This window comes from Gadus macrocephalus, chromosome 3 (assembly GCF_031168955.1).
Source record: "Gadus macrocephalus chromosome 3, ASM3116895v1".
NCBI lineage: Eukaryota > Metazoa > Chordata > Actinopteri > Gadiformes > Gadidae > Gadus > Gadus macrocephalus.
The window spans coordinates 8,435,308-8,450,561 of NC_082384.1; the positions used below are offsets into that span (position 1 = coordinate 8,435,308).

The window sequence follows — 15,254 nt, forward strand, 5'->3', positions numbered from 1 at the left end:
GATGCAGGCTGCAATTCGACCACATTGCCTGGCTGGAAACATGACCCAGAAGGAAGTAATGAAAAGAAAATACTGGGACAGAAAAAGCTAGCCATAATAATAAGAATTCGTCAAGAAGAAATAAGAAATAAAGAACTCAAGGTAGAGTTGCGGAGAAATTCGAAGTAGGGTACATAAACAGAAAACTAACTTGCTTAGGAAAGGAAATGACCTAAGCAGAAAAGCGAAAAATTATGTAAATAAAATAAAATCAATTATAAAAAGAGGACACAGGAGGGATGGACTCTGCACTCGTGTCATTGAGATGATAATGATAATGCAGCTTCACAAATTTGAGGTTTGAATAAGGTTTTTTATGAAATTTCCAGGAAAATATCGGAATTGTTCTAAGATTTCCGATTAATCACGATGCCTGCTTTTGACCGTTGAAAACACTTCCAGATGATCGAAAACATGTTCATCCTTTTTTAACAGCAGTTCAAGTAGTACAGAAATACATGAAGCAAATGGCTACCGTTGATCTCACCTTCTGAAAAACAAAATATAATCGTTGTATGGGGAGAGCCGGGTCGATTGAAACAGCTTTCAGTTAAACGTCTTTTTCAAAGATGACGTTACGTATACAAATAATGTCATCATGTGATCAACAACTCACATGTGTATTCTCTTAGTTAGAAGTGTTATTTAATACACATATTGGATGATCGCGCTGTTATGTTTTTTTTTAACTGCGAACGAAAATTGACTGTTTCAAACTCCCCGCCCAGTCGGGACGTTTACGGTATGACGTCATTACACAAAATGTCCCGGGGTTGGTCAGCCTTGCGTGCTGAACGTAAATTTGACTTGAAAGACTTGCGTGGTTTTCGAGGAAATCCCATGTTTCAATCGACCCGGCTCTCCCTATATTATATAGAGGTCCACATTGGTACATTTGAAAATGTACGACTACTATATTAGAAAACCTATTTTCGTAGTAATTCTCTCTTAAATGTCCATTGTGGACAATCACATTTTTGCCTCAAGTCCCAAAACTGACAAAATGTTGAGGAAATAAAATAAATATCTACATCCGATTATTTCTATTTTTAATACTGCAGAAACATTTTCCTTCTTGTGAGTCAATTGTAAACCTTTTACACAAATATGTTTGCTTATAAAATTGATTTTGAACAGCTTTCTTTTATTTATTTATTTTTTACAGTATTTCATTTAAAAGAGAAACTCATAATATATAACGGTGCCCTGGACATTGCTGCATAAAAACATTGCATGAAAAAGAGGAAAAGACATTGGTCAAGACTTCCACTTTGTAGAAAGGCACTGGGCTGTGAAAGTCTTTTTTCCCCAACAAAATGACTGATTACCAATTGATTTTTGAATCCATTCTTAAAATGACATGACATAAATTATCCATAACAGTCTTCATCTTTTGTTTATCCCTCTTCATATGTCATTGCTGACTATAACCAAATAAGGTAATATTTCCTGTTGGCTTTCCAAGCTTTAAAGCATATTACTCACAAGAGTTACAGAAAATGTAAATAACAAATAATCCCTTTTAGTTGATGCATAATTTGGCCAACAGACGTGGGAGAAAGAAGGGTATAGGCATACAGAGTAGAAGTGTACCTTGTTTTAGAAAGAAGGGTATAGGCATACAGAGTAGAAGTGTACCTTGTTTTTTTTTTGCTTTGCCTCAGCGAACAGAGCTAAAGATTCAAAGTAAAAGTATGTTACAAGTAGAGAAGGCTCAGGGAAAACCCATTGCACCCTTCATCTAACCAGGCACATTGATAATAGTTACCCCTGAATAAAAGTAGAGATTTTTTGTGGCGTTCCTGAAAAAACACTTGAAATAATCTGAATACATGACTAAATTGTGGTTTAGACAAGAATGTAAGAATGACATTTGAACAATCAAAATGCCAGTAGTGGTGCTGTAAACGCTAGCGTACAGACAAGTGAAACACAATGAATGAGATTTAAAAGATGGAACCGGTATAGCAAGAACATGCACAAGAACAGTGGGTAAAACCGCTCAGATGCCTCAAAACATATGGATGTGATCTGTGAAGAGAATGAGATGGCTGCAATCCGTCTCTTCGTAAAAGGTAATTGTTATTTTAAGGCAGCAAGTGGTTTTGATAGAATTCCTGCAGAGGTTGCAACTACTTATAACTTATCACCAAGGCTTAGTGCACTTTTGAAATTGGTTATGTATCAATAATTGAAATTCTGCAGATAATGAGACATGATACAGTTTCAAAGATGTCAAGTTGTAGAAAAACGCAGGCCGCATCATTTCTAATTTGTACATCCTATGTAGATTTTGAGGCATTTTTTTACCGGAACTTCTTGACTTTCCAAACATTTTAAGTGCGAATACATTTCCATATCAACATTGCATTGAGCTTCTTCCAAGGGATTTGATTGTGAAGCAACAAATTACAATTGCTTAACACATCATATCTACTGAAATAATGTTAAAAATCCAGTGGTACGTACCCTTACTGGTCAAGTAATTAGCAAAAATAAAAAATATATAGCCATGTCTTCTTAATTTACATCTCTCATGTTCTTCAAACTTCCAGCAAACCTCTGATGATAGCATTAGCTGTGATGACCAGTTTGTGAATAGAAAATGGGAAAGCAGGTTGGGGTTGACGCAAGTTGAGGTTTTACAAGGATGGAGAGAGGGCTGAGAGTTGAGGTCTAGGAAGACAGACATCATGGCATTATTCAATTATCCCCCATCCATGTACCGTATCCATTTTTCTCTGAAGGTCCGACGGCGATGCACAAATACAACTGAAATGCTCATCCACACTTGAGCGCCATCCACTTGGGAATCATTTGCCTTATCAGGATTAAAGCGCTAGCTTTCCACCAGTACTAGAGGACCATCTCCCGGCCGGACGTGCCTCTAGGTCACCACGTGCTCTATATCGTGGTCTATGTCATACTTCTCACAGAACGTGTTGGTGAAGGGCAGGCACGTGAGGTGCTCCAGCCAGTGCCAGTTAATGGGGTAGATATAGAACCAGACAATGAGCGACGAGAAGAGCCCTAAGTAGACCACCAGCGAGAGAGCGATCAAAATACGCTTTCGGTACTTGTCGAATGTGCCAAAGGTTACGTAGGGAAGGAAGGCGAATGACAGAAGGAGTCCGCTGATGAAGCCGAAGATGTGGGCGATGTTGTCGATCCATGGCAGCAGGCCACAGAAGAAGAGGAACAAGACGATGCCTAGCAGCTTGAGGAAGGCCTTCCACGGCTTCTCCAGCATCTGCCAGCCCTGGAAAAGCTCAACAAAGAGGCAAGCCAGGAGGCCAAACTGAGACCCTGCCGGACCCACCTGGAAGAACAGAGGGAGAATTGAGACTTTTGTTATCAATCAGACCTTAAACTGATATTACTTTATAAATGATTAGCTTCATCATCTACATGCAAAATATACAGTATAGAGCTTTTTCATTTTTCATGAAATTCGATATACAGCACATTGATGTGTATAATACAGGTCTACAAATCAATCACTCAGCCCCACCATTCACCCACAAAAACTTTCAGCATTAGGGCCGCTGCAACTACGTAACCTTTAAATCATGTTCAGGTTAACTACAAGTGAGTCTAATGTTCCACTCTCAGTGAGCAATCTTCCACATTGGGTTCATTCAAAGATATGTTTTTATATGGAGGTGTAAACATTAATATTTGTCTCATTAATTTCCTTGTAAAGACAGCACTTATTATTTCAAGGATGCCTGCCAAAACATGGGGCTTACGGGGGCTTTTTTAAAGCCTTCCCTTGAGAAATGTCCTTGAACCAGGAACACTTGTCGCCTGGGGATGTCTAACGTTAGCCTTGCTTCAGACACTTAAGGTGTGAAATTAGCACAATGTCCGAGCCTATTGGAGGCACTAGGTGTGCGGCAGAGGGCCAAGCTGGCAGTACATTGGGTCAGGCCATAAGGACAATGATAACAGGGGTTGAGTCTGACTGAAAAGACAGGGCTCTGTCGCTCCCACACACCTATCATACTCCCACTGTTTCAGAATCTTTTTTTGTAATTCAAGCTTTACTAAAAGTTTGCTTCAATTTCAACAACATATGTTGTATACACACAACCTTCTGTATGGTCATTCAAATCCAACCCCCGTCCTCCATCCACTTCAGGCCGCCTACAGAGGCAACAGGTCTGTAGACGACACAGTCAACATAGGACTCCACTTCAATCTCAAGCCCCTAGACACCACTGCGATAACCCCGTTTGGGGCCTTTAGCTCCACATTCAACACCATCGCCCCAACTCTCATCCACGACAAACTTCCAAGGGGAGCCCTCCCCTTATCACGCATGACTCCCCAGTAAAACGTGTGGAGGTATTCAGATTCCTGGGCACAATAACCTGACAGGGCTTAAGGTGGGTGGGGGACATCACCTCCACCATCCAGGCCAAGCAGAGCATGTTCTACACGACCATCATTGATTCCATTCTTAGCTCATCTATCACCGTCTGGTTCGCTTACTCCACTGCCAAGCACCAAGGCAGACTACAGTGGATATTTTTCGGTCAGCCAAAAAAGTAAATCGGCTCTAACCTGCACTCTCTCCTAGACCTTGACCCCTCCAAGATCAAGAGTGGAGCAGGGATGAGCTTCCTATCACAACCTCTTTCAAGGACTTCCATCCACAAAAGCTACCGGTCCATCTCGAGCCAAACCTTGGGACACACGGTGTCGCAAGGTTTGGCTCTCTAACTGTTTCTTCCCCATAGCAGTAGGGCTTCAAAAACAAGCCCCCCCTTCCTCCCAGTGACTCCGGGACTTCCAATCTGAGCAACCCCATGCTCTCACTACACATGTCAGCCAATAAAGATGGCAGCTGCTCAATGTTATTTCCTGTCATGTGTTTGACACATGTTATGATGTGCAAGGACACTTATTTCATTAAGTGTCCTCCTTCTTGTGCAAGGAGCACCCCTCACACATTGCCACAAGATCATTTATGTCAAATTCTTTGATAAACAACAAAGTTAGTAGTGCACTCCTTCTGGAAAACAATAAGCCAAGCGGAGATGGGACACGCAACCCAGGAAGGGGCCCAGGCTACAGTTAAATGAACCAAGACAATGGCCTCTACCTTGTTGCCAATTCAAATATGACTATTTATAATGATTAATGGAAGATCTGTCTATTTATATGACTTTTTGATTAAAGACTTATCTTAACTGGTCTTATCTTAAGACTTATCTTAACAGTCAAAGATCTGTTATCATATGTTTGAGACACAAACTGAATATATTTGAATATGGAATTCATGTGGAACACATCTAGAAAAACAAAAGCTTTTTCTACGTTGATGGGAAAAGCCAGTGATGTCACCAGTTATGGCCCAATGTGCTCATCCCTCCAAAGAGGCACTTTTTTGTTCTTCTTTTTTAAGGTGAAAAACAAGCCCACTCTCAGAAGATTTAGTGCCGACACCTGAAGAACTCTGAAGTATTACATTTAAGAGTTAGCGTAGAAGAAGTTGAACCCTACATAGCTTTGATACTACCCTGGGTGCAGCAGACAGCTCAGATCTTTCACCTTGAGGCTGCGCTTAAAGTTCACACAATTTTAACTGACGCTGACCTCTCAAAGCACATCAATCGGATTATGACTAGACTTCAACATTGAGACTTTATAGTGTAGCAGAACAGCTTTTCTCATTTCTAGTTTCCGAGGTGGTGTTCAAAGTGCTGAACTGTTGTCTGTAGGCTGGCTATATATATATATATATATATATATATATATATATATAATGCCCAAACTATTGTCCAGAGAACGTAAATTGGATGCTCATCATGCGTTGACCGCAATAGAGACCAGCCCAGCATTGCAGAGATCTGTGCATGAGTTGCTGTGTGTGCTTTGAAAACTTCTCATGTGTGCGTGCTGTACCTCCGCTCTGTAGGGCAGGAACAGTGCGGAGGCCAGGTTTCCAGTGATTCCACTGAATATGTAGATGATGGAGATTCTGACCCAGCCGCCCAGCTTCTCCAAGTCCCTCAGGATGGTCATCTGGAAAACCACAGACACCAGACAGTGCAACAGCCTACGCACAAGCACGCACCCGCACACACACACAAAAGAGGACATTAGCAACGAGATAGCACAACCTTTACACAGTTCTTCTCTCACAACCTCTGCAAGACCTAAAGCCAATAAGAGACCCAAACCAACACATGGTGACCTTGGTTCATCAGGTCTCTGGTGTTTGTCGTTCATCTTAGCACTTGTTATGGTTGGCCTTCACCTCTTCCCGTATTAAAACCAAGCACCCGGCTCATGGGAAAGCGAGCCTTAAGTAAAAGGTATTTTCCCATGTTTTAAAGCTGGTATGAATTAAAGACGCGGCAAGCTATTGCGGTAATCATCGAGGTGCTTCATCCCTTGCACTAATAGGATTAAAAAGTTTCCAGTTTTCTTCTTCTGGCTCATTTGTAGGAGACAAGTCTAAGTTACAAAACTGAATCGTGAAGTGTAACATCATTGTTATGAAGTTTAAACTTGAAATATATTGACGCAATTTAAAACACACGCACAACGGGATAAGAAAAAGGTCAGCACATAGCACAACTGTAAGACCCCCTCATCTGGAAGAAAATCATGATGGCACTCAAAAAAGTACTTGTCAAACAGTGCCACACAGAGAAGATGTATATAGGTTTGTGCCAGCCAAAGCTGTTCCTGAATTGCATACTGACAATGAGAAGCTATTGTATTAACTCATAAAAGTCATAACATAGAAACACATTCAGGCAAATAAAGTGTGCATATGTGTGTGTGTGGGTTATTTTCGGTTGTATACCCAGCGTGGAGGAAGAGGGAGAGCCAGAGGCGATAGAACTGGTCCGGCACATCGGGGTTGAGGAAGGGAAGCAGGCCGCACACATCATCCAGACAGTCAACCTGCACACACATAAACCTTCATCAGACCTCTGGCTGAATAGTTCAACCAATAATTCCCATTTACAGTTACAGTATTCAATTTGGAAAAAAACATACCTGAGGAATTTTTGCCAATGACAATAGACGTTTTTACACTGCCAAATATGCCCGTATTATGCATGCATTTTTCCCAACATATTCTTTATTTTCAAGTATATTACCTCGGGCGTTTACACTGCCCGAGGTAATATACTTGAAAATAAAGAATATGTTGGCTTTTTTCTACTTGTAAATAGGTAATTGAGTTTGTAGCCTACACTCAGACGTGAACTCATTCTTGAATGCGGGTGTCTTCATTCATGAAAAAATAAAAACATACGGGAGAATGCAAATTATTTTAAAGAGGTCCGTGTGTAGCCCCCGCCATCTACAGTGAACCAAGACAGCCGGCGCTGCGATGAACGGGGGACTTTACCCCCTCGGTTTCACACAGATAAGACGGTGAAATTGCCGGGTGTACCAGGCCGCGACCGAACCCACTTGGCAGAGTAAAAATGCCAACCCACACACAGACCTGGGAGCAGAGGGTGGCCTCTTCATGGAAGTAGCCGTGCATGAAGGTGCAGTACTCCCGGGTGGTGATCTCACACCTACAGGTAAAAGCAGGACATTACAGGCAATCAACACACACACACTTTATATTTTGGGAATTTTTCTGATGTTTTTATCCAGAGCGACTTAGAACCATTTCATTCACACACAGACGGCGGAGTCAACCACCCAGGGTGACAGCCAGCTCGTCAGGAGCAGTTAGGGTGAAGCGTCAGGAGGAGCCAGGGATCGAACTAGCAACCTTCCGGTTACCAGTCAACCCGCTCCACCTCCTGAGCTACTGCCGACCCCACACACACACACACACACACACACACACACACACACACACACACACACACACACACACACACACACACACACACACACACACACACACACACCCGCCCTTGGTTCCTATGCAGCACGGCCGTCCCTTTATGTTACAGTCCATGTGCCTGTAGCCTGTTTGGTTCCACTTCTGAGGGAAGGTGCACACCTGGAACGTGGGAAAAATACGCTGGTCAGCCTGGAGCCACCTCATGCTGGGCGGACGATCGGGGTAACTAAACGCCGCTCACAATATCAATACTTGGCTTCTACGAGTCTTATGCGCGTCTGTGTGTTCTCGTGCGTTTACTAAAAATGATCAAAGCTTTTGTCACCGGCCACTTAGTGATGTCGTCAGGCCAGATGTGCGGCTCTGCAGAGGCGGGCTCCTCACATACTCTGTACACAGAAAAACAAAACCAAAAACAATGATACAATGATCAGACACCTCCGCACAGAGCTTTTTACAAATTCCTATTAGCAGATCTATCCTGCATAGGACAATTCAAACATCTAGTTCGATGCCTCAGTCAGAGCTGACTGTGCTAACATAAACATTTAGAGGTTTTAAAAGGATGTGGTGGACTGGAAGGTTCCAGCTGAAGCAGTGGTTCTGGTTGAGGTACCTTGGGTCCTGATGGCACACAGATCCCGATGAGCGGATGGTGTCCCAACTCTGATTCTTCCATTTCACAAAGGTGGCTAATGTCTCCTATAGACACACACACACACACACACACACACACACACACACACACACACACACACACACACACACACACACACACACACACACACACACACACACACACACACACACACACACACACACACACACACACACACCACCATTAGTACAAGCGGACAGCAATAACATTTGTATGGAGATCTATTTGTGTGAAACGTTTGGATAAATCTCTTTGAAACAAAAAGGCATCCGTATACGATGTTACATCAATATTGAGTGCCCCAATGAAACGGGGCACTCAATATTGATGTAACATCATATACGGATGCCACGGTGCTTATTCAAATCCCATTGGTCTTTCAGCAGTAGGGATTCCCCTCCTGCTGTAGCATTAATAGGCCCTAGTATTTGTGACCAACCTTTTGATATGCATTATGCATAAACAACAGAAATACCTGTATGATCGTATTATTATCCGTCAGGGCACTATTCAAGACATCCAAAAAATTACAATGAAATTACAGCCCTCTACAATCAAATAGACAATCTACAATCCCCAACATGGTTTTCACTTAGGAAGAAGCATAGGAGACCAACCGCAAGTCTTTATAACATTCGGCCTGGTTAACACCATCAAGAAGCTAACCAATAAATATTTATTGGACTGCTAACTGTTGCCAGGTAGCTCACATGTCTATGGAGGCCGGTGGAAAGTAGACCTGCATGCACACGGGGGAGAACGTGCAAACTCAACACAAAACAGATTATTGAACCCAGGACCATCCTGCTGGGAAGCAGCGCTAACCACCGAGCCTTCAGCCTCAAGTCTCCCAGACTGCCCTATGGGACGGTCCCGTCAGACCTTCCAATCAGACGGTCCCGTCAGACTTTCCAATCAGACGGTCCCGTCAGTCGGTCCCGTCAGACTTTCCAATCAGATGGTCCCGTCAGACGTCCCATCAGACGTCCCATCAGACGGCCCAAACAAACGGTCCAAATAGACAGTCCAAACAGACGGTCCAAACAGACGGTCCAAACAGACGGTCCCATCAGACGGTCCCATCAGACGGTCCCATCAGACTCACCGAGCAGGCGCTGCGGCCCGTCTGCACGCAGCCAGAGTTGTCGTTCTGCACGCAGCAGCCAGACTTCCTCTCCAGGTCCTTGGCCCTCTGGATCAGCGACACGATCTGCTTGTCCTGGCGGATACACGGTGCGAACTTGGCCCCCAGGTGGATCAGGTCATCCTGTTACGCAGCAGAGAACGGCTGGTTGTGGAATGGAAAACTGGGAAACTTTTCCTGGATGATAAATGGATACCATACAGGATGGAAATGTGCAGCTTTGTCCAGAATTGTGTCCATTAAGAATGGGGAGAAAAATAGATGGATTCAAGCCTCAGCCTCGCACAGCCTATGAGGCCAGCTCCCTCTGTCCTATCCCCAACATGTATTTAAAGGATTCAATTTAATGGAGTTTCACTTTTTAATCATGGTGTAAAATAATGTAGTGAATGGCAGTTGGCAACTTGGCACATGAGGAGGATTATGATAATAGGTGTGCGTCTTTGTGCATTTGAAACGTTCCTCCAGAGACGTTTTTAAGGTTGTTTCTTGTTCGATAACAAAAAAGTGAAATAACATTGGTGATAATTGTAGGTCTATTAATGTAGTTTTAATGTAGGACTGACGGACATGTACAGTGTCCATGGGGACCATGAAGAAGATACCTGAATGTGTTTGGTTAAACTCATTTATTCACAGGCTAGAGCCATCAAATATCAATATTGATTTGATTAAAAGGAATGTTGTGTTTTTGCAGAAAAACTGAAATGCGTCATGTGTACGATTGAGCTCCATCATTTTTTTGTATTTAGATTACATGGGAAAGAGATCGCAACAAACAATTGCGTTCAATGTGACAGGGCCTTAACACTTTAAATAGCGTTAAAGGGCTGACACAGATTCAGGGCTCGCATAATAAAAAAAGTTCTGGAAGCAGCCAAAGAATTGAAACCCATTATGCGCTTGCAAAGATACACACATTTTAACTAAACCTCAAACAATTAATTCCCACCGTCAGTAAGGAAAACTGTTTTCTAATCAGAAGGATGCCCAAACACAGAGAGATAATGGGATTGTTTTTTGTTGTAGGTTCAGAAGCAATATAGAACCGCTATGTGCATGAAATAAAAATGTGCTAAACATAACACTCACAGAACCAGGTCCGATCCAGAAGTTCTCCTGTTGGATATACTTCACGCTCTCGTAGATGCCCTTGTTCTTGAGCACCTGCAGGGGGCGACAGACACCATTCGAATTAAAAACAGCATGCACGCTGGCTCACTTTAACATCACTTCGACAATCTTTTTATAACTTTAGAATTTCCTAACCAAGCAGGGATGTCTGACACTTGTTAATTGAGGTTGTTTTTTCTTGCCCTTTGGAGGTATTGACTTAAGGGGTGCATAAGTATATGTCCTGCATTCCCTTTGAGACTAACTTATTAAAAGGAGTATACAAATAAAATGTACTTTATTGACTGTATTGGCTTCACTCCTTAGCAGAGAGCCAGAGTGGTCCTGGTATGTAAGTGGATCTTAATAGAATTAAGACTGCTGCTGATAACCAAGTTAGATGGAAGGCATGCGTACAGAGAGACAGAGACAAAGACAGAGTAAAGATATAGAAAAATATAAAGAGAGAGAGAGAGCTACAGAGAGAGGGAGCAAATAAGAGAGAGTGAGAGCGAGGGAACATCGAAAGAGAGGGTTTTTGACCAGAACTCTAATGGAAACTCACCAGGTCAGTAGTGGAGTGCTGTGCAAAGCCGATGGGGGCAAAGCCGTATGTACCACAGGCCAGCAGTGTGATAACTACATGGACAAACGTGATCCAGTAGGTGAAGTAAGGCCTAGGGGTCCAAGCATCACAGGGTTATGCTTGATTTCATCAATCTGGAGTTAATTAACTGTTAGTGCATGTCCAGAGGATTTAAAATTCACATTTGTCTTCCAAAATTAAAGATATGAAAAAAGGTCAAAGGTGGGAGATCAAATGTGTGCATGTTCGCACGTTGGAGTGTGTTACTGTGCTGGCTAGCAAGTGGAAGTGGGGGCATGTGTTTTGGGCTGTCTAGCATGTGGAAGGTGCATGTGACATTGGGCTAGGCTGTCATTTGGATGTGCGTGCATGTATCATTGGGCTGGCTGGCATGTGGAAGTGGAGGAATGCGTTATTAGGCTGGCTAGCATGTGGAAGGTGAAGCATGTGTTATTTTGCCGTCTAGCATGTGGAGGCATGCGTCATTGTGCTGGGTAGCATGTGGACGTGCATGCAGCGTGTCCCCTCTGACCTGTGGCTGTGGAAGTCGTCCAGCTGCTTCTGCACGTTGCTGCTGATGCTGCGGCGGTAGCGGCGGTTCAGCCACTTGCCGACCATGCCCATGCCAAACTGCCGCTTCTGCTTGTCAAAGGCAAAGTGTTTGACCTGGGAGGCGATGCGCCGCCCGCGCCGAGGATGGCTTTTGTCGGTCACCGGAGTCCGGGGAGTCCGGGGCATCTTCGATATGTCCTTGCTGGGCAGGAAGGTGAGAGAGAGAGACAGAGATAATAAAAATAGAGATCAGAGTTAGTGAACCAGAAAGATGGCCTGATGAATGTTCTTAAAACAAGTGAGGAAGAACAACCGATGAAATGGCATAATGACACTGTCTGCAATAATAAATAAAAAATATAAACTTCATAGTTAGGGTTGGCAATCGCATGTTTTAACATTGATATTTGTTCCATTTCAAATCATTTGATTGCTACACCTTCTTCAGGCCTTGCCATTGTTTTCGACTCCTTGCTTCATTAAAAAGTACAACTCCTGCCACCTAGCACTGGTTGGTCCATCCACTCTTTGAGTTTTAAAGATCCCATGGCATGAAAATTTCACTTTGAGGTTTTCTAACATTAATATGAGTTCCCGACTATGGTCCCCCAGTAGCTAGAAATGGCATTGGGTGTAAAATGAGGACTAGGTATCCTGCTCTGCCTTTGAAAAGACAAAGCTCAGACAGGCTGTTTTGGGAATTTCGCCGTTATGTCGTCATACAGGAAAATGTTACCTCCCCTTCTCTGCTTTGCCCACGCAGAGAATTTGGCCCGTCAATGAGACAATGAGCTACGAATGTTGTACACTTCTCAGTTATTTGGATAACCGTTCTGCTGTTGTGGCGCATTACATGTCGGGTTCTCTGAGGTCTCTGGAATTTCCACAACGAGACTCGGAGTGGGGGTTATCTCAGCCATGGTTGAGAAGGAATTAGGGGGAAAGGAACTTTGGCTTTGACTCCCTGAAGTACATGAACCGCGACAGGGAGGAGAAAGGGATTATTGCCCGCGATTGTCTCCCGCCGGAGAGAATCCCAGGCGACAATCCCTTTCTCCTCCATGTCACGGTTCAGTCTACTTCAGATTGATGTGGAAGTGGAAGTAACAGAGACGTCGGAGAAGCCGACGCAGTCGTTTGAGATTTAGAATATCGTCTGGAGGCGCACACAGCTTTTTGCTGTGATAATATATATTATATGATATAGATATCTATGTATAATATGATATTATTTAGATATAAAGCTCCAGGAGTCCCACCGGAGCACCCGGAGTGTTCTAGAATATTTACAGAACACGGCCAAAGGCTGTGTGCGCCTCGCCATTGCGATACATCCACTGCAAACAGAGCGCATGGTACTGTGGCCCCAAGCTGCTCAGGGCCACACCCCCTCCCTCCTCCATGACCCGCCTCTCTCCTCCTCATTTGCATTAAGGCCAGACATGGCAGGTGAATAGGGTAACATTTTTAAATACAAGTGATCACCATGAAACTTTACCAGTTGATTACATACATCATTATAAGAAGAAAATGTATTACAAGTTTTTGAATTTTGCATATTTAATTATGCTAATTAGGCTGCATCTCATTAAATATGCACGTTTTTGCATATATTTCCGGTGCATGAATCTTAAACTGTGATAAAGCCAGGACCAAAATTCTTTTTTTATTTTGTTTATATATCAAATGACAAAAAATCCTCACATGGATTTTAGGATATCTGCTTCTATGACCTGGGAAATCAAAATATACTATCCATGGCCTTAAAAACCCTATTTTCGCCATGATTTCCAGGTAAAATGACCCATAAATCTGGCCAGGAACAATTTATAAATAAATCCATGTGTAGATGTCTTCATAACAATGCTATGTGTGAAACTGGGAAGTGTGGTGTACCTAGGTTCTACATAGGCTGAGAAATGTGCACCTAAAAATGGAAAAACACTCATTTTGAGAAAACGGCATTTAAAGATTCTTATGGCAAAAGCCAACCAAGCTTGAGAGCATACCACGTGATACATTCGAACCAATCGTCCGGTCAGAAATCGAGTCCAGCCAATCAGATATCAGTTTTATGTTGTGCAGCAGATCGAGTGCTTTCCAATGATACCACGGAACATATGACAGAGACCGGCTGTCATTTGAAACGGTGCGTAATAAAGCAAACGTTTGGTGAATCTTCTGTAAAATTCTGAGGCGCAAGTTGACAAACTATAATAAAACAAACACCTAAATGTTTCGTTAAGACATTTTTTTTTTTTTCTGCGAAACATTACATGTTAATGGTGCAAAATAGCCCAAAATATCAAAATTGACCAGTGACTGAAAAATCGATGATTTTGCCTGCCGTGTCTCGCCTTAAAGCTGCAGACACCGAAACGGCGCATGTGAGGAAAGCTCAATGTGCGACTGGCTCGTAGTGGCGTAGGAGCCCACCAATAAAAAAGCATCCATAAAGTAGCATGCCATGGGACCTTTAAAAGTGGGTTTCAACAGGAGCAGAGTCAGCCTGATCATCAGCGGGAAAACCTGATGGTCTATCTAAACGGGTATGTCTAAATGGTCTTTCTAAGAGCTTTCCAGGAGCTCAAGGAGAGAAAGCATGCACAACGTGTACCTGTGGAGGAGGTAGTCGGGCTGCTCGTCATGGCCGTGGGCGGACATGGGGGGCGACTCAAACACGTCGTCCGCCATGGAGTACTGCTCTTCGTGGGCGTCATGCTGGAGGGACAGACAGGAGGGAGAGACCGAGGCAGGGGGGAGAGACCGTGGCAGGGGTGAGAGACCGTGGCAGCAGGGAGAGACCGAGCAGGAGGGAGAGTGTGAAATATTTCAAACAATAAGTCAGAAACAATTTCCTTGCCATCTGTAATACTAAGGATTGCTGGCGAATAGATGGTAAACAATCTTTGAATGCATCCATGAATGAAACCCATGATAACAATGAGAGTGAGACTGAGAGGTGAGAGGGTGAGGGAATGAGAGGGGAAAGGGACTGAAAGGATGAGGGACTGACCTTGCTGAAGAAGAGGGACTCTGAGGTGTCTGCACTGTGTGCATGCGAGTCCACCGTGTCCTCATCCATCCAGCTGGGCCTCCCAAAGCTCCTCCTGGGGTAACTCCGTCCAGAGTGGGAGCCAGCCAGACCATTACGACCCTGAAACACATAAACAGATTTCACATTTCTCTCATTGAGGGGCTGCTGGCGCCAATCGAATACAGTTTCAACAAAGGGGAGGCCAGGTGTGTGGCAACAATGGTTTATCTGAAGAAAATAAGTGATGGCATGATGTGTTTAACCTAGAGAGGGAGCCATCTGATGCAGACCCAT

At 43.5% G+C, this 15,254-nt stretch overlaps 1 protein-coding gene across 2 annotated transcripts in view; it reads right to left on the reverse strand.

Annotated features, from left to right (window-relative positions):
• Positions 1 to 1,162: 1,162 nt before the first annotated feature.
• Positions 1,163 to 15,254, reverse strand: part of LOC132453930 (inactive rhomboid protein 2-like) — a 30,018-nt gene continuing 15,926 nt past the window's right edge. For both annotated transcript variants that reach the window (XM_060047019.1, XM_060047020.1), the window contains 13 exons: positions 14,940 to 15,080; positions 14,532 to 14,644; positions 11,904 to 12,125; positions 11,351 to 11,462; positions 10,765 to 10,839; positions 9,634 to 9,795; positions 8,487 to 8,572; positions 8,196 to 8,259; positions 7,935 to 8,029; positions 7,514 to 7,589; positions 6,860 to 6,960; positions 5,950 to 6,103; positions 1,163 to 3,358 (listed from right to left, as the gene is read on the reverse strand). In XM_060047019.1, coding sequence (XP_059903002.1) covers positions 2,927 to 3,358; positions 5,950 to 6,103; positions 6,860 to 6,960; positions 7,514 to 7,589; positions 7,935 to 8,029; positions 8,196 to 8,259; positions 8,487 to 8,572; positions 9,634 to 9,795; positions 10,765 to 10,839; positions 11,351 to 11,462; positions 11,904 to 12,125; positions 14,532 to 14,644; positions 14,940 to 15,080 — 1,833 coding nt within the window. In that variant the 3' untranslated portion in view covers positions 1,163 to 2,926. The remainder of the gene's footprint in view (positions 3,359 to 5,949; positions 6,104 to 6,859; positions 6,961 to 7,513; positions 7,590 to 7,934; positions 8,030 to 8,195; positions 8,260 to 8,486; positions 8,573 to 9,633; positions 9,796 to 10,764; positions 10,840 to 11,350; positions 11,463 to 11,903; positions 12,126 to 14,531; positions 14,645 to 14,939; positions 15,081 to 15,254) is intronic.